The following is a 26,917-nucleotide window of genomic DNA, read 5'->3' as shown; positions in this document are numbered from 1 at the left end:
AAATGAAGTCAATAAACCTAAAACTATGTGACTCATAGGCCTGCTATGCAAAAACTGTCCTTTACTTGAGTCTCAGGCCAAACAGGATGCAGTTGCACCTCACTGCCGTTCAGCCAGGCGAAGCGTTAACAAAACAAAGTGTGTTTCTCCACATTATTCGGGTCTGGTATCCTGGGGTTTCTAGGTGTATTGAGTACGTTTTTCCATGGGTGTAACACGGTCAGTCTGCTGGCAGAGATTGGACAAGGAGATAAATGAACTCTGGTGGATTGCTCAGTGAAGAAATTTAGCACATAGAAAACATTTAAAGTCAGATTGTATCTGGAATTCCTCTTACATTACCTCCCTTAACAAGTCGGGGCCTGGTATGGAATCATCAGTTTTTCAGAGAGATGTTAGCGGCCATTTGCATCGCTTAGCCACATGGATGTTTCACCATCAGGAGGCTGCGGTGTTTGTGTCTCAGACGACATCTGGTCTCTGCTCAGGGGTTTTCATGCAGTTCCTTTACAGTGGTTTGAGGCAATTATGTGTAAGGGGAAAGGAAGAAGAGGGTGAAGAGAAAGAAAGAAAGAAAGAAGATAAAAGTCGTGCTGAAAATATCCGTACCGATTAATGTTTTTGTTATCACAGAATGAAAGACGTCATTGTGTGACTGATCTATTTGGACTGTTAATTGAATTTTATAGAACAAAATGAAATTGATTCCTATTAACTCCTTGATGGCTGATCAACCCGCTCAGTACACACAGTATGGGGTTGGTTTGGATTGGAATGGCCCCATTTTTTCAGCTGAACCATCAGTGGTCAAGTTTGTCGATATTATCAGCTTTGTTCCTACTAATTTGCGTTCAAATAAGACAAAATCTCTGAGACAGCAGATCAGATCCCGTCCTTGCTAGACGCTCCTCTGCACCTGTATCCTATCCTGCGCTGCATCACCTTGATAGTGACAGTGAGAGAGAGAGAGAGAGACTGTACTTCTACTGCCATGTTAGAATAAAGAATAGCCGTGACTCATGGCCACAGTAAAGATACTGTTTATTCTCTCACCCACTTCAAGAGTGTATTTTTCAGCAATCCTCTTAATATAAATCATTTGGATAGTGCAAATACTCAAACACGGGTTCTCTGATCATCAGGAGTAGCATGTGAATAATCACGCTAGAGTATAGGAATGCTTAGTCTTGAAAAAAATGTATCAGGGGCATCTTGTAAGTCCTCACCTCATGTCACGTTAGGATAAAAGTCACAATTTCTGCCCTGTGCCCCCTGGGTTTTCCTCATGACTGCACAAGTGATATCAGTTATCAATACTCCTTTTGTGTACTGTGTATTGTGATCAATTCCAGATTGGCCAATGGGGGGATTTTACATGGTGGTTAAAAGTCATTTTATAGAAATTTGAGCCTGGCCTAATCTGAACTTGTAAAAGTTTTGTTCAAGTCAGAAGTTAGCCCAGGCGGTGTAGCTTTTTTGTCAATAACATTTGAACCCATGACTAAGTGTAGTGAAAGCAGGTGCTTCCACACAGGTGGGGTTCCTAAAAAATGTGACTTTTGATCTAACTGACCAGCATGTTTAGGAGTAGGGATCGGATGATATATTGAAATTCAATATATAGCAATCCAAAAATATGACAATACCTATTGTGAGGAAGAAAAATGAATCGCTCCATTTTACTCTGCTGTAGTAATCACACATGAGACGGCTTGCCCATCACAATTTCACAAGCTCTCCATTGAAATTATAGTATTTTCACTTTGTAATGACATATTTAAATCGTTTGAGCTTTTATGTATTACATCCGTGACCATGGTGTCTGTGCTTTGGTTTGAGATCTACAGTAAAGACAAACAGACAAGCAACTCTCATTTAGTTGACAGCAAATGTCAATCTAAAGCATGAGCAGGCAGTTTCATCAAGAACAGGCAATGGAGAACTTCACAGGGAGCAATGCCACAGTATGGTCAGGGTGTATTACGTCAATCTCTTGTCACATCTAACATTGCACATTTTGTGGTTGAAGTGGTGCAAAAATGGTCTGCTGAGTCACATGGTCAGATCAGGTAATCCTTCGCACAGTTCTCAACAAGTGCAAGAGGACTTGTACTGAGCACCTCAAAGGAGGTCTGCAGGCACAAGCACTTGTTTCCCACACTGTGGTGTTAATCTGTCATGATGTGAGGTCTGTTTTCCTGGCATGAGAGAGGGAGAGGGAGAGAGAGAGAGAGAGAGAGAGAGATAGTTGAGTTGAGCCTGAGGGACAGCAGCTGACTGTCCTCTGAAGACAGACGGATAGACGGACAGACAGCTCTCTTAAGACTCTGTCTATATACAGTACTTCTATTGTTGTTATTCTGTTCTATTGTTGTTCATCTATTATTTCATGTTATGATGGATTTCTGTAATGTCGTTTTGTGAGACTTTCATTTTTATGGATGAGCACTATCAGTGCACATTTGCTTTGGCAATATTGTTACACAACTGTCATGCCAATAAAGCTTTTTGAATTGAATTGAATTGAATTGAATTGAATTGAATTGAATTGAATTGAATTGAATTGAATTGAATTGAATTGAGAGATAGATAGATAAACTTATAGGCACTAAAAATTTCACAGTTTATTTAGACAACCCATACATCATCAGCTTGTCCTAGCAACAGTCTTTCATGAAAACAACTCATCTGGTCCAGTATGTACCTGTACTAAGGCAGTGTGTGTGTGTGTGTGTGTGTGTGCACGTACATGAAAGCACTTGTGCGTGTGTGTACACATGAAAGCGAACATATGTGCATATGAACAGACATACTTACGTACGTGGTCCTCCGATGAAGTGAACAACTCAATAAAGCTTCCTCTCACACATGGAGTGAAAGCACCTTTTGAGAAAGCAAACACCCGTCTCAGGCTTGGGGGTTTCTGGTGCGTCTTTGTGAGATAGATGTTGCAATAAGGTTTATATAACCCCAAACCTAAGTGCAACTTTAAACTTTGATGTGGGTTTCTGGGTGTGAAATATTTAAGAACCCCTAACATGCAGAGCGTTTATCTACCGTGGAACTCGACCACAAGATTGTCAAAACATGGAGGGGAGTGACGGAGTTTACTGCGCTTTCAACACTGCGATAATAAATCACACGTCAGTCACTCTCACTGACGTGTGATGGAAACAAACATGATGTTAGCTTTGATCACTTTTACGTACTTGGCTATCCCCACTGCCAATGAACTGTGAAGTGGTAAAAAAATTAATAACTTTATAATGTTCTTCAATATCCGTGTACAAAATGGCTCTGTCATTAATCTGGTGCTCTGTGTCGCCCCTCGCAGGCCTGTTGCTGCTAGTGCCTGTCCTGACGACCCCGACGCCGCCCGGCCTGTGCACGGCCTTGAAGACGCTCAACGGCAGCCTCACCCATAGGCGACGATACATGGTGAGAGAGTGATGGCATGCCAGTTGAAACTAATTCTGTCAGTGTTAGCTAGTGGCTTTTTATTGTACCCACTTTCCCTCAACCTGCCTCGTCTACAGCATCCAGATAGTGATAGCGATAGTACCAGCAAGAGAGGACGCTACTGTTGGTGGGGAACTTGGTGTCTCTGTAAGTGTGTAACTCTCTCTCTCCCCTCTCTCTGTCTTTCTCTCTTCTTCTCTGCTTTGTGTTACAGAAGCACAACTTCCCCATCAACTACACCATCAGGGTTCACTATGAGGAAGTCTTCAGACTCTCAAACATCAGCAGACTGGTAAGAGTCACCACCTGCTCTCTCTCTCTCTCTCTTCTCATTGAGTAAAGTTTGATTCATTGACCTCCTCTCTCTCTCCTCTCCTCTCTGTCTTTCCCTCCCTCCTGCCCACCAGAAGTTAAAGGTGGAGGGGTTGGAGGAGCTCGTCCTGCAGAGGTTGTGGTTCCAGGTCAACCAAGGCGTGTTGAAAAAAGTAAGGATACAAACTTTCCAATTAAAGATGCTACACGTACGATTTTATCCAGTGCAATGACTTTATTTCATTCAGGAAAAGAGTATCCGTTTTCCATCTTTTTGTTGGCCATCATGTCTGACGCAGAAACAACTGACGCTCAGAGTACAACCTATGCTAGAATACATTTTTTGGACAAAAAGAAAAATAACAAAAAAAGCCTACTGTGAAAATCATCTGTTACGCCCCTGGTCTAAGGGAACCAGGACACAACACGTTCAAAGCCCCCGCTCTTCCCTCTCCCAAGAATGGCCAGCCGCACCACAGTCAAAGTTCACAATGTAGCAGTCTTTATTATTTTTCTGTGCTTCAGAGATGAGCAATGCCCAAAATAACAAACAAAATACTTAAATTACAAAACCCTAAACTTCCCTAACAAAAGAAATAAAGAAACAAAAGACAAGGCTCTAACCTAAACTCCTAACAAAAACAGGAGAAAAATGAATTACAAAAGAAAAGGGCTTCTCACTCCTACTAACTGCTACTAGGGAAGAATTTTCACAGTGGGTAACAGATGCAGATTTACAAGTAACTAAGTCCTTCTGAACCCAGTAGATCAGACCGGCTCACAACTACCAGGTATAATAACACACAGCTCCAAGGTGCAGCAGCGCGGCCTCCATTGTTGGTAATGGGAGTGAGCAAAAGGGGGGGCATTTTGTTGGCCTCAGCTGGTTTATATCATCTGGGTTAACCAATCAGCTAGCCGCAGTCCCGTCCCCTAAGCCAATCAGGAGAACACCAACACCTGCATCTCATCACACACACTGAATGCACACACACACACACACACACACACACTGAGGAGGAGAGACGAGCTGTTAACCCACAAACAACACAAATGACCAGAGTCATAACACATCAAATAGTTAAAAAGCCACATCTTAAATTTAAAGCCAAATAGAAAGTATAAGCCAAGAGTTTTCAACACAGAGGTTTTTCTCCCCTCCTACTGCCTGACTTAAAAAATACAAAAATAATATGCATGTTTAAGGTAAGAAGAGAAGTGAGAAATTGCAAATAACCACATTTTACAGCAGCCTATGTTACTGCTGCCACTTACCAAGGCAATCTCACACTACGGGACACCTCATTATCTATGCATACTGTCGACCAATCAGAGCATTCATTAATATCTGGCTGTATTTTACATCTTTTACACCAGGAAGTAGATTGTATTTCTAAAACTCCTACATTAACATCTCCATTGTTAAATACTACCGTAATATTTAGAACTCTAATTCTCATTTCTTTCATTCTTTTCTCTTAATATTTGTGACAAATTCTAATACAGGGAGGAAAAATGGGACGGTTTCCCCTTACAATCGCACCAGTGATTTATTTTATGCTTTGATCCAGTGCAGGTCGTTTCCTGTTAACCGGTATTAGAGTTCTGTGAAAAAATGAAACCGCGGCGGTTGTCACCATTCCTCTAGCAATGATGCATTGAGAGAAATCCTACACCAAGATTTACACTGGCCCAAATAGTTTGCCCAAGTTTTCTTTCTTTTCTTTTTCCTTTCTTTCACTTTGTGTGACACTGATCTGGGGCTGTTCAGATAAAAGTCCTAAAAAGGTTTCCTGTATCCTTGTGTGGTCTATGAAAAGTGTAAACAGATTTTATGACTCAGGGTAACAAATATGCTTTTCCTCATCCAAACTCTGCGTCAGACAAACTTGTGATAAACTGTTAATAAATACAAATTTCATCAAACTCTTAATCAATTATATAAACATAAAAATACTTAAATAATAATCAGTGCAAATGTAAGATTCTGATAAACACATTTTTGCTAAACTATGAATAAATCTCAAATGGGCTCTGATAGAAGACTAATGAATGCAAATTTAAGGTTCTGATTATGTGAATGTAAGGTTCTGATGAGCTACTAATGAATGCAGATGTAAGGTTGTGATGAGCTACTAATGAATGTGACTTACAGATCATCCGGGTTCTGCCAGAGAGACACCCTTCCCGCCCGTACACGGCCGAGCTGGAGAGCCGCTTCAGGGACGCAGAGGGGGTCTTCGTACAGGCGCATCCCCCAGAGGTAAGCCAGAGTGCACACATTCACATCACGGCTGGATTCAGTTCCCCCTCCACTGAAGCCATTCAGTAAGTGGATTTCCCTCACAGCTCAAACATCCAAGAACGTTTGGCAAGAGACGGCTGTCACGTCGGGCTGATTAAGGATTATTGCTTCTATTTACGACCTTAAAAATGATTTCATTAAAGGTCAATTTATCCCAGGCTTTGTTCATTTATTATGTAAGATATTGAGCTTTGATGACTGATCTACAGTCTTAACGATATTTTAACAAAAGTAATTATGTGGTAAACCAAGGACCATTCAGTTTTGATTATGGTTCTTCATTGACCTCCATGTTACTCCATGGTATCAGCAAAACAGAGCACTCACAACCAATACCTCAGTTTCTACACGCTTCCACATGAGCGGACATGGACAATTCACATGCATACATACAGTCACCGTCACCACGGCGCCCTGAGGCCATGAATCGTCATTGTTGATATCTGAAGAGAGAAAGTGAAGCAGACAGAGAGTGTAAATAATACTCTCCATGCCCTGCTCCACATCCAGCCTGTTCTCTCCTGTGGTTTGCACTTGGTGTGTATTGTTTCTCACAAATGTGAAAAATGGGGCATTTCTCAATCCTCATTTCCATGTGTCATAAGGCATGCAAAGGTGATGAGATATTTACAACTTTCATTTCTCTGATTATGGGACTGGGACTATTTTTGACGTTGTCCAAGGCTAACTACTCTGTTAACTCTGGATTCATTTGGCTCTTAGTCATTAGCCCTAGTGGGCTACCCCAACTTTGCGGCCCGACTTCCCAGTGTTAACTGTAGAATTCTGGACCAGACTGTAGCTCTGTATGGAGGAATATTCAGGACAAATTAAAATAAATAGTGAAATATTATCAGAAATAATATATGTAATTGTTACAAAAAAAGAAGAAAAAAAATCAATATATTAATAAACAGACAATTATATATAACATTTATTTATCTATACATACATTTATGTATTTCAGTGTCACAAGATGTGGCGTGTGCAATGAAACAAGTATCTGTCAACTTCATCCATCAAAGCCAATGGGCGGGCTCTAGCTTTTGATTCTAGCTTTTGATTTTGGTTCTGACTTTTGATTGGTGGTTGAATTTGAGTCACTGTTACATCAAATGTTTAACTAGAGATTTTGTATGATATAGAAGAAGGTCTAGTAAGACCGAAACGGCAGTAAAGTGTGTGAGATTCTTTCTACTAAGAATTCTCTGAAGCTTTTGCAATGACATCGACCCTCTCTGACTGTGACACTGATGATGCCGTGCTTGACAACCTGGAGGAAATTCCACAGTGAATCAGGCTGCATGATGGAGCTGTAGCAGGGACACTGCTCACCCTGCGGCCCGTCTGTTGACATTCCTGCTGAATCATTGAGCATTATGAATTGTGGCTTGGGTGAGTTCTGGATAAATATAATCCGGGTCTGAGAATATGCAGCATGAAAAGCATTAATGTGGTTTTAGAGAATATTTGATCTTCCTCAAAGTCCCGGGTTGTACAGTATAGATTGCACACTACCTCCCCATGCGATCTTTAATCAATTAAAGTTGATGAAAGTCCCTTCTGGAATATGAAATATTTCCAGTATCATCAAAGTATCTGGAATGACTGATTGTGAACGGACGTACCATTATGCATCTGTTTTCTATTGAAATTCAACTCCCGCTCTTTCACAGTCTGTTGTGAAACAGATGAATTATTATTGGAAAATATAGGGTGTGGACAAAATAGACAGAAACATCTATGAAACACCACGAGTATCAGGTATCTAATAAGGCACAGAGCCAACCTTTGCCTTCAGAACAGCTTCAGTCTTCCTGAACTGAGCTGTCTGGTGGGATGTTGGACCATTCTTCATACTTTATAAGTCTTTTATCTTTTGTATCTCTTGTCTGTACTTTTGCACTTTTTAATTGGAAATCTTTTACCTTTACTGTATTTTTATCACTCTGTAAAGCACTTTGAATTGCCCCAGTGTATGAAATGTGCTATACAAATAAAGCTGCCTTGCCTTGCCTTGCCATTCTTCAAGAATGAAAGCTGCCAGTTCTCTGACGGATGAAGGAGATGGGAATCTACTTTGCACTCTGTGCTCCATTAGGCAACTTCCCACAAAGGTTCAGCGATGGTTAGATCAGGTGGTTGAGGCTGTGGAAAGAGTTTGACTTCATCCTGGTGTTCATGAATCCACTCTTGAATGTGTTTAGCAGAATGTATGGGGACATTGTCCTGTTTGCATATGGGAACATCATGAGGGAACAGTGTTTGATCCCTCAATTCATCATGTAAATTGCCTCATAATCCTTGGTTGTTATACGAAGATGCAGAGCAATCATCAGAACAACTGACTGTGACAAAATGGCCGCCCGTGCCACTATAGATCCACCACCATGTTTAACATTTGGCTACAGGCATTGTGGGTTAAATGCAATGATTTTTAAGACTGTTCCCCTTGCCACATTAAACAATTTAGCAGTTTTTGTGACTGATACATCCGCAATTTTTGGACTGATTTCATCTGTTTGGATCGCTGTTATTTGTCAGACCTTTTTTAAAGCCAACATGCTTTAAAAGTCTTTCCTGTGTAGCGGCCTTTATAATCGAGATTTAGTTACTGAAAAGTTAAAAGCCTTTTTCATGTAATGTGTCGATTATTTTTCAAAGCATGGGTAGCAAAACCGAAGAGAAAGTGCTAGAAAAACATAAGCTGTTCTGGGACCAATAAAAAAGGTAAAATAAACAGAACATAAATCACAAATAACAAGCAACATAACTTAATAGAACTAGAATTGCACTCGCAGAGCGCAGACCTCCGCCAAAGTTCGTGCTATTATTGCTTGTTTGTGAGTCGGATCCAGATCCGCTCCAAAATTTAATGGTTCTTCAGTGGCCCATGCTACACCCTTCCACCAAGTTTAATGAAAATCGGGCCAGTAGTTTTTCCATAATCCTGCTAACAGATAAACAGACAGACAAACAAACGGCACCGAAAACATAACCTCCTTGGAGGAGGTAACAACATAATAACAACTGCAACTGAACAGAACAAACTAATGACACACTGGGGAACATTTATACTGGCTGGCCAAACCAGGGCAGACACACGGTGGAAGACAGAAACATAACAGTTCTGACTTTTATGTTTACCACTTAATACGATCTCACATTTTTTACTTCAGTTTACATTGAGATGGTATGTCCCAACATAATAAACGGGAAACAGATATCATGACGTGACGAGAACTGGTATCTTTCGCAACCCCACTTATTTCAGTCTTTCCGCGACATGAACAGATGGAGTGCCTGTCTTTGCCTCTGAATTATTGTCAATGCTCGGAGATTTATGGTGTTTGGAGGAAGTCAAACCAAGTAAAGATGTTATTTGCTCTGACTCAGCTGCCGCCTTGGTAGGCTTGAAGATTAAGAGATCAAGAGCTCGCCCTGACCTCGTTAATGAGATGCTATTATGTCTGTGAATGCAAAAGAGAGGCCAAGGCTTTGGGGAGTTGAGGACAATGAAACGGTGGTTAAAATTGCCAAGGAGTCACTTCCAAAAGAAACAATTGATTTCAGATTACCATTTGGTGGACTGGAGTGCTATAATTTATTCAAAGAGGGACTTGCAAAGAAGTGGCAGGACGAATGGAACAATGAAAAAAAAGAGGGAGGCTTTACTTTTCGGTCCAAGAGTCTGTATAAATGAATAGTGTATATATGGGAGGTGACAGAAAAGATGCTATTAAATTGATTCAGCTAAGACTAGGGCATTGTGGGTGAGTGAGTAAACATCCAGGCAGGCTACGTGAATGTAGCGGTCCAGAGACAGTGCAGCATGCTGTATTTACTTGTGGGAAGTATAGTAAAGGTGGTGAGAGTTATTATTTAAGGAATTAGCCAATTTAGGAGTTTCTTTTTTGCTCAAAGCTTTGGTCAGGCGAGGTAAACATCATCAGAACATTGAAAGAAGAATTTAGAACTTTTTACACATTACAGGCCCATATCCTCGGGTATATTACAGGCAGAAGATGAAATACGGCGGCACAACTCCCCAGCAGCATCGGTAACTTAGAAAAGAAACTACATAAGAACAAAATAGCCAAAATAGTAGTATTGACATTACAATGTCAACCAAAACCTCTGGCCAAGTCTGCACACAGCTGACAGTATATCCTACTTAAGCCAGACATTTTTTCATCACATCCCCTTGTGTGTATGTGTGTGTGTATGTGTGCAGGTGTTCCAGCAGGAGCTTCCGGACAGCATCCAGGACCTTTGGGACCGGCTGACAGAGGAGCCCGACAGAGTGCCAGAGTCCAGCTGGAGATACGCCTCTCCCAAATACCTCCTGGACAACTTCCGCCGCACCATGCAGTGCCTCTTCACTGACTGCTTTGCCAGTACAGATGCACACGATGACTGTGAGTACGGCAGATGCAGTGTGTAAAAACTCTGTCTGGGGTAACTGTGTAACTCATGACTCACAATAAAAACCTCACAAGACTATAAGGCATTATAATGTGAGTCATGATGTGATTGTAATGGAATAATAGAAGACTAGCACATATACAGTGCAGGCAGGCCTTATTTAAATAGCACAAAACACAAACTGCATTACACATGAGTAAAGAAAACAGAATAGGAACCTCTAAAACAGTTACTAAAAAAATCATTACATAAAAGCAAGTAAAAAAATGGATTTTATTAAATGATTTAAAAGGTGATATAGATTTAGCCAGGCTACACTCCAAAGTCTGGGAGCCCCCTCGCCTTTTGTTTTTCATCTACATGTTGGATCAGCCAGTAGGGACCCGGCCAAGGAACTCACACGCTGATCTGGTTCATATGGGCTCAGACTGCTGCCAGACACATCCGTGCCTCAAAATGAACCAGTAAAATGCCCAAACCAATCGTGTAGCCTGTGTAAAGACGTTTAAAACCAGGGGGATGTGAAGCAGTGCACAAGAAGCGAATCTCTCCATCTATCTATCTATCTATCTATCTATCTATCTATCTATCTATCTATCTATCTATCTGTCTGTCTATCTATCTGGGGCTGTGTTATACTTGGAGAGAGAGAACTTACTTGACTGTGTGTATCGTATCTGTGTACATGCTTTTACATGTCCTTGTTTGTTTGCAGTGCATCTGTGCATGTGTGTATGATTAATCCATTTAGATCACCGTGGACAGTCCACCTGTTCAGCAGATAGCAGGCAAAATGTTGCACAGTTTATACAGTATGGTAAATGTGATGCTATCCAGGTCCTTATCAGTTAAATGAATGACGCATAATTACTGCAGCGTCAGTGTTAGGCAAGTTAGCCGTCCAGGCAGCGGAGGAAAGGAGGAAAAGTTAAGATCTGATGCTACCACTTTGTGGAGAGCAGCGTAACAGGCAGCCTGTTAGATACAGAGCCATTGGTTTGCTGTCATTTGATTGGCTCACGATTAGAGAGAGTGTACGGTGGTCAGCAGGGACAAAGTTTGAGAACAGGCAAAGAGCAAAGACTCTATATAACATTCAGATGTTATCGTGTCAAAAAGTGGTTAGTAATTATTATTATTAGTAATAGTAGTAGTTATTAGTATGCCTAATTTTCAGTCCAATGTGACTGAAAATGATAGAGCAGTTCACAGTTAGAATTTCCCCATGCACTGCCCATCACAGGTCACTGCTAGTTGACTGGAATAAAGTCATGTGCGGTCATCGCTTCATGTGCGTGTACTGTACTAACCCTCCAAAACACCGTCCAAATGTCAAATGGGAGTCTACAGCACAATTACAGAATCTGTTTTCCAGTATGCTGCGGTAGTATAAACCATTCCTCATTAGTACTGCAGCCAACATTTTACACATTTTACATTTTACTAGCAGATGGCAACATGACGAGGGGCGAGAGCCATTGCTGCCCTCCTGTTGGCCAAGCAGAGAATATATATTGAATTCCACATACGTTATTTAAGACTTGTTACACAGCTGTGTTGAGAACTTAATCCTCATTGGCCGTGCATGAACGCAGGCCTGTTATTTCAGAATTACAGGATGCTGTTTCATACAACAGACCGCTGTTTTATGTTGCTATGTTTCCAGTTGTGCCTGTATTTTTGATTTTGATTTTTTGGCTGAAGCTTGTCAGTTGCTTTAACTCGTTATGAAATCATTTTAAATCCGTTTTCTGTGTCAAATGGTTCATGTCTTTGGTAAGCAGCTGTGTAATAAGCAGGATGATGTACAGCCAGCCAGTCATTACTGCTAAATAAGCCATTTGAGGGTGAGCAGAGACCCCACGCAACATCATTTACGGTCGGGTTTACATGTCACGCACACCACAGTACAAACCAGTCAGAGAAGTCAGCCACTTCTACTTACTGTACTGTTACTGTTATACACTATCTGTATATAGCCTTTGTGTATTTATGAAAGAAAAGCAGTTGTACACATTTAAAATTGCTTGCAGTAAAACAGTAAACACCATAAAACTTTGTGGCCTTGTAAATAAGCTTAATGTCTCCATCCCATCAACTCCCACAATTGAAACAGAAAACAGAAGTAGTATATAACAGAAAACTTGACCTCAACTTAACTTTAAACTTTACCAATTGTGTAGATGATAATTGTGCATTATCACATAGTACGCATAACATCACCACAGCAGCGCTTCATTATGCACCATAATTAAACATAAATCTTATGGCTTAATTCACTGTGGTGAAGTAGCTTAGGTACACTTTCTATAGTTCATAACACAAGTTTCAAGGAAGGAGATGCTTAGACCACCAAATGCATAGCACAGCATGTAGGAACATACTCTAGTTACAGTTATAAAAGTATGCAGTCTGTGTGAAAATCAGTGTTTATAAGGCAGCTGACCAGGCACATTAAGATATGCTCATTTTATCCTTTACTGATTGATTTATATTTTGAATTTAAAAACATATACACTATAAAATACTATATGTGAAATCATAGCCTGTTGAATATCCCCTTACTAACATCATAAAACTCTATTTGAACATGTTAATGACCTTTCTAGGTGCTCTAGGGGTATGCATTATTAGAGTGGCATAGAGCAATAATAAAAATACACAAAAGCTCTCACATCTAGTCTTCAGGCCATCTAGCATCTCATAGGGGCTTAGCCTGTGCATGCATCCTCACAGACGCACCCACACACTCCATCAGCACAAACACACAGAGCCCAGCTCTTGTTGAGGTGCTTCTTCTGGAGCAGCTAATAAGCAGGACTACAGTGGAGTGAAAATCGGGCGCACTGCCACATCCTGCACCCAAATTCCCTTCGGCATTATGCAGATGCATTAGTAGGCAAGAGGGCAACTCAAGAGTCAAGAACTGGCAGAAATCTAATCAGGCTTGTACTCACTTGCAGCCAGTCTTTATATTATCATAGCTAATCTTAAGATTGACTGATTGCGGTGTAAAACGGGATTGTGGGTGCATTTCTGAATATCTCGTTTGTTGTGTCATGCGGTCTTACGTGTGTACATAATGTGATGTTGTGCAATTGTGATGATGTATAATGTGGACTTTTTTTTAAATGGTGCTTTTATTGGCCTGTGCAGGACATTTTAGATAGCTGTAGTCTATTTAAAAGCCCAAATATGGACAAGGGTTGGAAATTATATTTCAATTGTGAAGTGTAATTATGTTAACTGCACTGACTCCCTATCAAATAAACTACAAAATAAAATAAATGCATGGTGTAGAGACTGCACAGTGGTACACACACTCGTGTCAATTTTAAGTTTCCTTTCTGGACATGCGCTTGGTTTATATATGAGACCCCTGGAATTTATCCTATTGCCACTTCACCTCTGCTGTAGGCAATGTAGCCCATCACCACTGCTTTAAAATGCTGCCCACGTGTCTGAAGGGCTCTTTGTTGAGCTTCGCTGTGGTTTGGTTTTAATCCTGTGCTGCCAGCATGGTGCTGTTTAGCAAGTACAGACTCCCTCCATATCAGAAATTATATCTGACTCCCCAAAAAGTGGTGAAACACGAGGGAGGGAGAGAGAGAGAGAGAAAAGTGCTTGAATCAAGCGCTGTAAGTCCTGCATGCAGTATACCCATATGGATCACTTCTACACCCCTGACAGTGCTGACAGGCTGTTGAGAAACTTGACTCTGGCAAGGAGAGAGTTGGAAAACAGAACATCCTGCTGATGTATGTGGTGAGAATAATGCTGCTCTGGCCGGGCTCCTTCACACTGGCTGGACGGTGAATATCAGGATTAGAGGCATACAGATGTTTGCTGTTACAGAGGCCCTAACATCTGGACATCGAACACACTCACACACACAATAAACACATCAATCATTAAGCAAACATTGTGATGTGTCTCCTGTGGGCCTTGAGCCAGCCCAATATATTCCCCCCAAAATGTATTTTATAAGGCAGACAGTATGTAACGCCACATACGAGTTCCATATCTTTTCAATTATACGTTTCTCGCTGTACTGTCGAGAACATATATAAATATATATATATAAATTTATGTATATAAAACCTGGGAAATGGGAATACAACCTAAAGCCAAAGATGTAAGACTCACATTACAATCACCTAATGTAACTTTCCATGTGTGTAGACTCATGACAGACGAAAAGGGGCACATTATTTGTTGGGTAATCTTTGTATTAGTTGATGGATGAAGCTACATGCTGCAATACATGAATGTAGGAAAACTTCCCATGAGGTTCTTATTCCTTACTTCATCTTTCTGGAATAAACTCTATGGGAGTTAAAGGAGACTCAGCTGGAGTGTACATATAATCACTGCATTGACTCTGAATGGGAATTAACCAAACATTTTTATGGGTGTTGAGACACTAATGCTGCCAGTGTTTTGTGAATTGAACACTGGTTTTTTGTTTTGATGGTATTCATAATCATTAGCTGTGGTTACATGAGCAATATTTTTTCATTATTAATGAAATCATTCTGATTAATGAAATCATTCTGATTAAGTTGTGCGTTCACATGCTCGTATGTAATCAGAATAAAAGTTCCTGATATGTGCAAACTGAATCCAGCACTGTAACATGGGCTTATGTTTTTAAAAGATGGACCTGTGTCAGGTGCTTTACTGCTGTTCTTTGTGATGAAGCAACAGTTTGATCAGAATATGCGACTGCAACAGTTATTAAGTCGAGAGCGGGATGAGCTTTACCGCAGCACAGCATTTCAAGCTAGACAATTCATACTCAGGCTAGCATTTGCCAAGTGATCTAAGATAAGACAACTCAAACCAAAATATGTTTTCTAAATGAAATACAAACCACCTACATCAAATCTAAAAGCAGAGGAATTATACAATTTCCTAAGGGCATCAGTCAGCAGACGTGTTCCATATGTGAAAAGATATATTTTGTGTGAAATGAAGAATATGTTTAGAAATCTGTCTCAGAATATACAAAAAATGGGCAAAAAATGTATCTTTTACATGTAGATGACTTTCATTCCAGATGTATTTTGAGAGGCCAAAATTTGGCTTGCAGAAAAAATGTAAGAAAAACCATTACCTCTATAGGTGCCTCACTGTCTCAGAGAGTCTGCTGTGGTCAGGAAATCAGCCACTTATTGTTATTTGAACACATTATGACTCAGACCCAAGTCACTGTGGTTTAGTCTTAATCCTATGCTGCCAACATTTTGGTTTTGCGAAGACAAAAGATATCCGCATCTATCTGCAACTATATCTGGCTCCCCAAAGTGGTGAAAGTTGAGAAAGGACAAGTGAAGTACTGTATGTCCCGTGGGCAATATTTCCATATGGATCACTTCTGAACTTAAAAAACGCAAAAAGTACTGACAGGATGCTGAGAAACTCTGGTAAAGACAGTGTTGAGCAACATCTTTGCTGGAGGGAGAACAAAACATCATGCTGCCCTGGCCAGGCTCCTTCACACAGGTTCAGGTCCAGTGTGTTTGTTGCACTAATATCTTCACACATCGAAAAATGTCAAAGCATCAGTCATCAAGCAACAGTGTCAATGAGAAGAGGAAAAAGGGCTATACCCAGCTCTCTATAGCAGCAGTGTGTACCTACAAACACAACAGCACATGGGCTGCACTCCACACTCAGTACTGTTGGCACACAGATGTACATTTACCCCATCACTAACAATAACACAATTACACACAGACAAGGGCTAGTCCTCAGCTCTGTGTGCGTGCAAAAATGTAAAGAACTACCACATTTGCTCTGTGGCCTGTAAAAAAATCACTGTTTAAGCTCTGTAAAAATCCTCTAACTCGTCTGCTTCTCTTTATCTACATCTCTGCCTTTGTGATTGGTAGAGATTTAATAAGGGAAATCAATAAGGGATAATGGCTTTTACCTGGATTCACCTCATCAGTGCACTTTATGAGAGGATTAAGTGTCTCTCATACTGTAGAGTTCAATGAGAAAATTAGTCACGAAAACGACAAAGTTAACGTCAATTCAAACTTAACTGGAAATGAGCTGAGGCTGGTTTGATAAGTCCAACTTACCAAACTCTTGTTGCAAAATAGAATCATAGCTGAATTCTCACAGAGATGAAAAACCTGAAAAGAGAGCTTCAAATTAAGATATCAAGAGTCTGTTAGTGTTTGTGGGTCTTTAATGATCTCCTAAAAGTGACCACTTTAGTCCCATTAGCATCATTTGTCCAATACATTTGGCATCCTGAAATGGTGAATCATGAACTAAAACAGCTGTGGGGCGGTTAAGCTTTAAGAACTTTGTGATACAAGCACCAAATATGGCTCACAGGAAGCGCTCTATGGTAGAAAAAGATTCAGATATGCAGCGATTGTAAAGTTGGCCCTCGAGTGCCACAGTGGCCGCCGAACAGCATCGACTCCAATGGTGAAGGGACTCATGATGCATCTTCATCTACTGCATTTCCCCGTGGCACTGTGAGCTCCACAAACATAGAAAATACATTTACACAAAGGTAATGATATGAGACTTTGACAGACTCAATGGCCTATTTAAAAAAAAAAAACAGCTGACGTAGCATGGGGTGGGGGTTGACGGGTATATCTAATGTCTTGAGATGATCTGTCTGTTCTTACATCTAGAGTTATTTAGTGAGTGGTCATAGGAAGCAATCAATCAGCCAACCAGTCAATGAGCAATGTAGAGAATGAAGGAGTGAATGGATAATGGGTTTTCTCTTCTCATGTGTTTTTCAGATTGTGCTATCGCCCATTGGAGGAAAGGCAGGAAGAAACTCTTACAGCCAGAGAGCTGAGAAGAAGCCGGTGGGGTGAAGTTGTCCCTGTTGATACTGATTAGGGATTAGTGTTATAATCTCCCTGAAGGGTAAAAAGGACAATCCACCCTGAAACAAGAATGTCCAGTCCTGATTTGTGAACATCAAGAAGTCTCTCCCACAGCTACAAAAGAAAACCAAGACTGTCTTGATGATGTGATTAAGCAACAATTGACAGTAGGAGATTTTGTGGATACAGTACCACAGTGATTTTATGGGTATATGGACACTTTTCTGGTATAAGACTTTTACGTCTACAATGAAATAAAGCTCATTTGGGAGTAAAAGCTCCAATTCCCTGTAAGTGAGGAAGCCCCAGGTCTTTTGTCTCTTGGTGGCATCTCAGTTCAGAGCCTTGGCACTCAGGTTTCTAGCTTTGGGAGAGACTTCTTTGTGTTCATGTATTGACTGAATGGTTGTGTGGTCAATTTGACGTACACTCACCGAGCACTTTATTAGGAACACCTTACTAATACTGGGTAGGTATCAGCTTTCAGCTCAGTGTCAATCGGCTACCAAAGTGACATCCGCCTCAAGGTTGGACGTGTTGCATTCTGAGATGCTGTTCTGCTCACCACAGTTGAAAAGAGGTTATCTAAGTTACTGTAGCCCAACCAGCTCCAACCAGTCTGGCCATTCTCCTCTGACCTCTCTCATCAACAAGGCGTTTCTGTCCGCAGAGCTACCACTCACTGGATGTTTTTTGTTTTTTGCACCATTCTGTTATAACCTCTAGAGACTGTTGTGCGTGAAATCCCAGGAGATCAGCAGTTTCAGAAATACTCAAAGCAGCCCGTCTGGCACCAACAATCATGCCACGGTCAAAGTCACTGAGATCACATTTTTTCCCCGTTCTGATGTTTGATGCGAACGTTAACTGAAGCTGCTGACCTGTATCTGCATGATCTTATGCATTGCACTGCTGCCACATGATTGTCTGAATGGATAATTGCATGAATAAGCAGGTGTACAGGTGTTCCTAATAAAGTGCTCGGTGAGTGTAGGTTCAATAGGACTGGATTCTGTTTTAAGGTGGATTTTCACTTTAAGTTTAAGAAGGAGGGTGTGGCAGAAGCTGCTGATTCCTGGTCAGCAAAGGGTTTTAACTTCACCCTGGACTGAGGACGTCGCTGTTGCTTTGACATGTCTCTGCCCACAAAGCCCGTGGTGTGCTCCGGTGGACCCGCACACTTCACCACTGAGACCAACACGAGAAAGTAAGAGAGGCTAGACATTGATTTCATCACATTGAGGAAATTCAACATTCAGCTGACTTGTACCGCGGGCCACAATTCTTTTTTTTTCCAGGACTGCTTCGATCAAACACCAGTGAGCCAGAACAGAAAGAACAATGTACATGAACTGGATTTCTTAGCTAAAGGCAAACTATGATAACTGCTGTTTTTCCGGAGATCTGTTCTCACATTACTTCCTCGCTGTACATTGTACAAACACTGCACAAATCTAACTTTACTTTGCTTATCTACAGCCTACATTGAAAGTGTTATTTTTAGAGCGTGTGCTGGTCCCAAAGTAGAGATACAAAAGCTGTCGAAGCCTATTTACGCCCCATACCATGTAATTCTTTCTATATTATGCACAAAGAGTGGAAGCTCTAAGCAGATTGTTGTACAATCATGTCTCGCTTATAGATTTCCATCCAAACCGTGCATTTGTACATTTAGATCTGTTTTGGAGTTTAACATATTTGGCTGTCTCCACTGTCAGCAGACTGTAAAATAGTAACAAGCTAATGCTTAGAGAGAGACCGGTAACATTGAAAGCCAATTAGCTGCAGCCTGAAAGTATCCGGTTGTTTCTGTCTTAGACCTTCGATTGTATCAGCTTTACAACATTTTGCAGCAGCAACAGGGTGAAAAGCATGTGACAGGATGAGGCCAACAGTGCACAGACATATGGTTTGGCGTGGCTTTACTCAGATAGTAAGTGATGATCGCACCACCGCTGGAGGATGATACAGCAGGCCTTGTACCTGACACACCTGTGTGATGTCATGCCATAGACAATGACACATCTCGCCTGCCTGATTTAATGACTTTTTTTTACTCATTCACGCACACACACATACACAGACATCCTGCAACCTGCTGCTAGCATTTGTTTTGCTATTGAATGCTAAGATTGCTAACTATCCATTTTTTTATTCGAAAATACAAAAAGAGTACTTACACATGAATAGAAGCAGACTAAAATTTAAAATGTCAAGGTATGAACTCTTCAAACTCTCCCTATTTTGACAGATAATATTTTATTGTGTATTTATATGACATTGTCAGCTGTCAATGTATGCATTTTATGTTTCAAATGTATTTTGCTAATGAATGTGTTCTGTGACCTGCCTATGTATATATTACTGTATAGACTGTTATTTGATGCAAGAGACATTATAATGTGCCATACAACAGAGGTGGAAAGAGTAGTGAAATATTATTATTATGCTTATCGCATTGTGTCCTGTACAGTCTAACATTTATGTTGAATGTTGTTGCTGTTGAATGAAAATCTTGTATTACCAAAAAGTCAGTTTTTAAGGAATTAAGAAAAACAGCCATACTTCAGATAGACCTTGCACTGTTCAAGTTATCCAATGCCTTTTGAATGGGTTTATTAGTCCTTAGGGCTGTGAAGCTCGCTCAGCACATAAAGGATAATGCAAAGGTTAAATCCAGGGAAAACTAAAAACCTGAACAAAACATGAGACAAGATAGGAAAACAGGCTCACCAAGGAAATTGGCAGCATGCTTGCATGAGCTATGTGGCGTTTCCGCTCTCTCTCAACTCTTACCGAAATAATTACCAAGAAAGCAACCATAATCACAGTAAAGAACACAGCTATACTAGTTACTAATACACATTTAGACACATGTATACTGAATTAATTTTTTTCTTCAAAGCAGTAGCCTACACATACATAAGAAAATGAGATAGATTGGTCGCCACAAAAGCAGGCATATCAGCCAGTGAAGCACAGCTAGCTAAGCTTTATAGCAGCTTTGCAGTTGTGTCACAAATCTCCTAGTATCCAGTATGTGCCATATCTGAAATCGATAGCTGTGGTGTAGATGAGGGTCGTTTCAGTAACATTTTAAGCAAAACTAAATCATCTGATGAGGTAGATTGGTTTTCAGCTCAGGTAACCTAAGCAAACAGTTGTTTTTTTCTGTTTTTGTTAGGAAACCGACTATCCAGCAAGCTAATTTAGCAAAGCAACTAATGTCAATGTACAGCTACCAGCCACTTGTAGTTACTAGCCACTTAGCAGTCTCAGTAAAAAAAAAAAAAGATCAGTCCCGAGCCAAAAACATCACAGAAAATAAGCATGTATATTCCATGCTGTTGAGATGGCAGAATTTTAAGTTGAGTAATGCAGTCAGCTAATTCTTAGTAGTTTAGCTGTTGTTGTCAAGAGCTGAGGACCACTGATATGGCTGCCAGAGGTGAATTACATCACCTGAAAGACCTCAGTCATTATCAGCACAGTTGGAATGCATCTTTGATCATATTGCTTGGCTGAAACTTCCCATTTCATATGTAGGTTCATATGACCGTTTAATGTGTCCCTCGGGGTTACAAGCCTGTTATTACGATGTCCCTCTTGACTGGGAAGTGATACATCTGGGAGCGACTGGGATTTCCTTCAGCTTGATTGTTCATGCCTGGCACATAAGAAAAATACCATACTGTATGCAATGTACAAATAATTGTATATTGAGTCATAGGGCTCACCCTGGGCCTTCTGGGAGGTATTTGACCGACTGCCCCATGGGAAACGTGGCTTATTTAGCCAAGTAACTCTACCTGAGGCCCCATACATGTAAATGCACTTCCTTTGGCCGGGGGGCATTCCTCTTCAGCTAACTGGCAGAGGTTCATGTTCCTGCACTGGGACTGGAGCTCCATCACATTCAGTCCAGTACACTCAGAAAATAGACATAATAATATAATTAGACTGTGAAATATCCATCATCCGTCCATTGGGAATCCTATCTGGAATCACAATGTATGCCATTCATTCATTCCTTCATTCTCTGACTTTTGGCAAATGCTTAGAACAAGAGAATAATATTTTCAAGAGGTTTTGACCTGGTTCTGACAGATAAGTTTGCACTATCTGTCAACAATAGACTATTGGGTATTCCCTGAGGTTATTGTTTAACTGAAAATCAAGCTTCTTGCTTCTTACAAGAAGTGAACCCAAGAGGAGTGGCTGATTCATTCTCTTTTGAGAATGATTAACAATGGTCTGTCAATAGATATTCATACTGTATGTTAAGTAACAAATATCTGTAAGAGAAGTCATTTGTTAGACATACTATTTCTGGACATACGTACACTTGCTGCAGAATATATTTTGTTTGAGGAACCAGTAGCCTATGCACATCTGCTATTCTTTGTTTTTTATCTTAATAAATGGACCAGGTGCTCAAAGATGGCAGCCTTCAAGAGCGTCAGTGTCAGGCTTTCCATGATGCAAACGGGCCAAACATCTGCTCAGAGATTTGAGAGGAAGTAGAGCCATGCTGGGTGTGGGCGGCGCTGTCAGGTGTGCTTGGACGATCGCATCATGTTAAATTAGGAATGTCTAGAATTTGTCCACACCCACGCTCTGGCTGAAAGAATGTAAACCTAACTTTCTCAAATTATTATTATAAACAGGTTGAAAATCTGTACTATTTACTAGAGCCAATCACACGCTGCAAGGGCGTGGCCACTTTTTTTTTTACTACTTCCTCATGTACTTTTCCTAATAACTTCCCAATCCAACATATATGTTTGAGTTTCAGCCTGCCATCCTTATGCACCTGGTCCACTGCCTTCAACTGCTGACTTGCTGGTTTAGTCAGTTTATGATGCTAACATTGCTTCATCTCTTCATTACTTTTGGGCTAATCGTTGCTATTGCTATTTATACAAAGCCAAATGTTTCTCTCACACTTGTTATCAGAGTTGGTTAAATTACTTTACTTCAAATGTAATGTCTTATTGGATATATTACTGTGAGTGGCTTTCACAGACTCACTCATATGACTTGCAAACAAGGAGTGTCAGTCATCCATCAGTTTAGGAATGTAGAGGACTCATTTAACTGAAGTGTTCTTTCCTCTTTATCGTCATTTGACTAAAAGCAATGTGTTTCTTTCCACGAGGAAGAGATTAAATGGAGCGACATTGCAGCTGCTATGTTTCTATGATTTATGGTTGAGCAGAAAATGAGTGAAGGCATGAATCCAGTAAACAGTGTGGCTTTTTAAACAAGAAGGCTACATTATATAAACACTCAGGTAGAAACGTAATTCTGAAAGTTGCTTTGCATTACTTGAAATGGTAATTATACGCAATTTGAAAAAGTAATGTATGATGTTAGTTACACTTCAAGTAATGTTATGATGTGACTGATGGAAACTGAAGAGCTACCCCCAAGACTGCAGGAAAGAACAGCTATTTGTGAAAGATTCTGTGTGAAAGGGACACTTTCAATTAATGCATTCGCTCCTAACTTTGCATATGCTGATGTTATATTCAAGCCTTGCAAGCCTATAGTTGTGTCACTCTTCAGGAGGGAGAATGATGATGTTAAATGATTTTGTAGAAAATACTTAATGGATTGAGCCAGAGTCTGAAAAGAACTTGTTGACTGCCCTTTTAAGTTTATTAGGGGCTAAACTTGGTCCATACATGCAAACGAAGCTCTATAATGAGGTTACAGTAAGATGATATTGACAATTCAAGTTATCAGTATAAATAAGTGTATTTTTATTCTACTTTATCAATCATAAGTAATTGTGTGGTTGTCTTATTATAGCCATAAGGAGAATATTTTAAGGAGTTTTCAGAGATCACTTATTGTGAACATAATGTGTTATTTCCCAAAGTCGACAACAGGAAGATGATAACTGCAGGAACTTGGTTGGTTGTTGTCTGACTATGGTCTGAAGATAGATTTTAAAAACAGATTTTTTTATACACAAGATATTGAAATTATTTATTTTTTTCTGGAAATGTATAATGCTATGAGACAATGCTTTTACAAAAAGAATTAAAAAAAAATAAATGGCTATTTTTATCAACTCAATCTGTTTCCAGAGTTCAGTCATTATAAAAGTTAAAAGATTCTTACAATATACTGCCTTTATTGTGCAAAATTAAATGCAGGCCTAACAATCCCACATTTGTCAAATTAGTACTAGTAAAACCATGGGTCTGATCTGGACAGTTTACAGATTACCTACATATCTATCTTTGTAAATTAATAAAATAATGATTATATATTACAGATATTAAAATCCCTGTTGGGCCTGTTTTGTGGCCACTTTTTGTATATTTTGAAATGTATCTGTAATGTATTCCAGCATAGGTGAAATGTAGCCTAGTTTTTGCAGTAGGCTTATGCAGTTTTTAAGTGTATTGCTGATTTAAATTCTCAAGGTTCCTATCAACACTGGAAAGTAATCTGGTAGACATGTACGTGCGATCCGTAGGCTAACCGTTTTGACAATAATTGTTGGAATTCCTTAGTTTAGTGCCTGCTGATTTATTAGAAAATATTTTTTTTCATTGCAAGAATGCATGTTCAGAGTCACATACTGGTAAAGAAATAAATAGCTTCACTTGGTGGCCATTAGCTCTCATATAAGCAAGCACAATAATGTCATGAAAGCGCCGTAAAAGAACATTATTATCTGCCAGCTCCTCTCTCTTTTGCGGCAATCCATGAACCCAAATCCTTCGGCTATGTCGTTATTTACTTTAGCGAGCGAGTAAAATAAAACCACGTTGGTAAAGTAATGATGCTCCATTTTTTCCTCTACATTCGGCACCGATACTGTTATAGTGTGAACGCTTGAGCAACAGCATATCCCCAGCTAACACGTGACGAACCAGCGACGTAATGCGGTCATTAAATTACCAGTCAGCGAGGTATGTCAACTATCAAGTATGAGCAACCCCAATGAGGCAAAAGGTGCATTTTGTGGACAATCTTAATTTCTGCAAATTGACCAACTGTTACAATCTTAGAGAAAATAAGTTATGTGTATATTTTATATATATATATATATATATATATATATATATATATATATATATATATATATATATATATTTATACACACATACTTATAGTAATATAACTTAGAATATACGTATAGTCTACATATATGTATAAATATACTTAAAATAAATTTTATTAAAATATTTCTAGGTTTCTGTTGTGACTATGTTCATTTGTATCGCTAGTTCGAATGCAATGCAAAATGAAACATGCTTGCATTCTCAAGTATCTAGTAAAATGTACAATATAAAAATTGATTTCATTTGAAATAGAAATAACAGTGATATTACTTCAAAATATGAGAGATTCTAATCATTTTCATTAGACAAATACGCTGCACAAATTCCAATGGCTGTAATTTTGGAACATCCAAGGCAACATACTTGAAAACATCTGTGAACTGCTTTAAGAAGGTACTATTGACTTCTAAAGGTGCACTGTTAAATGAAGGCTAAAAACACGTCTTTTCCCAAAAAAAGATGACATGTTTCCTTCTTCATTCAAAATCAAGGTAATTTTTCTTTATTTTTTTAAACTGATGGAGAGGAGAGTGAAGCCTGGTGTTACTGGCTGATGGACAGGAGAATGAAGCCTGGTGTTATTGGCTGATGGAGAGGAGAGGAAAGTGAAGCCCATTCTGTCTCTTAAGAAAATCTATCAGAATGGGCTACTACCTGTATAAATGTGGTAAAGACTAGGGTAGCCCATCCAGTCGCTTAGGAAAATGGGTCAGAATAAGCTACTACCTGTATAAATGTGGTACAGACTAGAGTAGCCCAACCGGTCGGTTAGAAACATTTATCACAACAGGCTACTAAGTGCGTAAATGTGGTTAAGACAAGGGTACCCCATCCTGTAAGGTCAGAGAATGTATCACAATAGGATACTACCTCTGTAAATGTGGTAAAAACTAAGGTAGAGGCTACTAAGTGTATAAATGTGGTACAGACTAGGGTAGCCCATCCTGTCTCTTAAGAAAATTTTATCAGAATAGGCTACTATTTGTATAAATGTCATTAAGATTAGAGTAGCTTGTAACAAAGTGGATATGTAATAAGGCTTGGGTAGAGCACCTCAGTGATTAAGGACACATAGATGACAGAAAAAAAAAAGATGCTGACTGGACTTCCCTTGATTGCTGAGCAGCCACAGATGCTCAGGTCCGCTGGGTCACGGGACTCACCGGAACATAGGAGGGAACAGGCCTGGCGGGGACTAACCCAAATCTGTGGTGAAGCCTGACATCTACTACCCTACTCCTCCATCTACCCTACTTTTCGCCATTAGATGTCAGGCTACACCACAGATTTGGGTTTGGGGTTTAGTTACTCTTTAAAAACAGAAAAGTCCACCTAACCGGGAAGCCAGGCCACTTTAAACAAACGCACAATCAAATGACAGGCACAAACAGTTCAATCTGAGCCGCGGAGCTGGCAGGTTGTGTTGTGAAAATGTTGGGAAAGAATAACTAATGTGTTCAAGTGAATTTAACTTGTAAACAGACAGAAATATCATTGTCATTTTCTCATTATCCATCTTTGAAAGTTAAATTACTATAGTGTAAAGTCTGCTACCTAGCGTGGCAAGGAGAGTGAAGAGGACGGTTCCTCAGGTTGGTCACATGCATCACTACCCCGATGACTGTTAGCAGCCCATCTAAATGGAAAACACAATGAGTCATGAATTACTTTTATTTAACTGACTACATGCCTTTCTTAAAAACATGAAATAAAAAGTAAAAATAGGAAATTTCATTAATGATACAGGAAAAATTAAAGATGTGAAAATATATCTTAGCTCAAATATTCAGCACTGTTGAAAAAGAAATCCATGCTCAAGCAACAAAAAGGAGTGATGCAACCTTACATCCAAAATAGCATGCTGAGAGAGAAAGGCGTAACACTCTCTTGTAGAAGACAAATGGAAATCTATTTATTTAGCTATAAAAACATTAAGTTTTGGTCACTCGACCCTGTGCCTTTCTCTCTCAGCAAGCCCAAATATTCAGTAAGAATTAATTGTTGGATCATTGTCAAACACATGAATAAGTATATGTACATTGAGAAAGATGCTGGGCTATTTCAGAAATGGTAGGAAAGAAATGGAAGAAAATTTGTTTGACAGTGGGACTGAATGCCAAAGGCTTCCAGAGAAAGCTTAAATAGCTCTAGTTGAGAGACTTGTATAAATCTACATGCACCTAAATCCAGATCACTCTTTGTGATTATCTAAAGGTCTACATTTTATTTCAGCCACACATTATAATGCTTTTGAAACATATATTGACTTTGAAATATTTTTGTAGACTAAGAGAATTCTTTGGGTCTAATGATGGGTGCCTTGATGATATACCCATTGAGGTGCGCTATACAAATAAAATTTATTTTTATGTTTTTTTTAACATGCCCACAGTTAAGATTATTTTTTCCTGGGATTTGCCTGGACATGCTTTACTAATAAACTGCACTCCAATGTCAACATCTAAGAA

The 26,917-nt window shown here is 39.7% G+C and overlaps 1 protein-coding gene across 1 annotated transcript in view; it reads left to right on the top strand.

The window, feature by feature from the left end:
• Positions 1–23,451, top strand: part of il34 (interleukin 34) — a 43,730-nt gene extending 20,279 nt beyond the window's left edge. The window contains exons 3-8 of the mRNA XM_071547509.1: positions 3,335–3,438; positions 3,674–3,751; positions 3,867–3,944; positions 5,927–6,034; positions 10,311–10,494; positions 17,278–23,451. Coding sequence (XP_071403610.1) covers positions 3,335–3,438; positions 3,674–3,751; positions 3,867–3,944; positions 5,927–6,034; positions 10,311–10,494; positions 17,278–17,336 — 611 coding nt within the window. The 3' untranslated portion in view covers positions 17,337–23,451. The remainder of the gene's footprint in view (positions 1–3,334; positions 3,439–3,673; positions 3,752–3,866; positions 3,945–5,926; positions 6,035–10,310; positions 10,495–17,277) is intronic.
• Positions 23,452–26,917: the final 3,466 nt, after the last annotated feature.

This window comes from Centroberyx affinis, unplaced genomic scaffold, assembly GCF_046629955.1.
Source record: "Centroberyx affinis isolate AG114_WGS23_722 - 3 ecotype Tasmania unplaced genomic scaffold, CSIRO-AGI_Caff_v1 ptg000270l_1, whole genome shotgun sequence".
Classification (NCBI taxonomy): domain Eukaryota; kingdom Metazoa; phylum Chordata; class Actinopteri; order Beryciformes; family Berycidae; genus Centroberyx; species Centroberyx affinis.
Note: the sequence above shows the minus strand (reverse complement) of the source record. Positions and strands in the feature narration are given on the sequence as shown.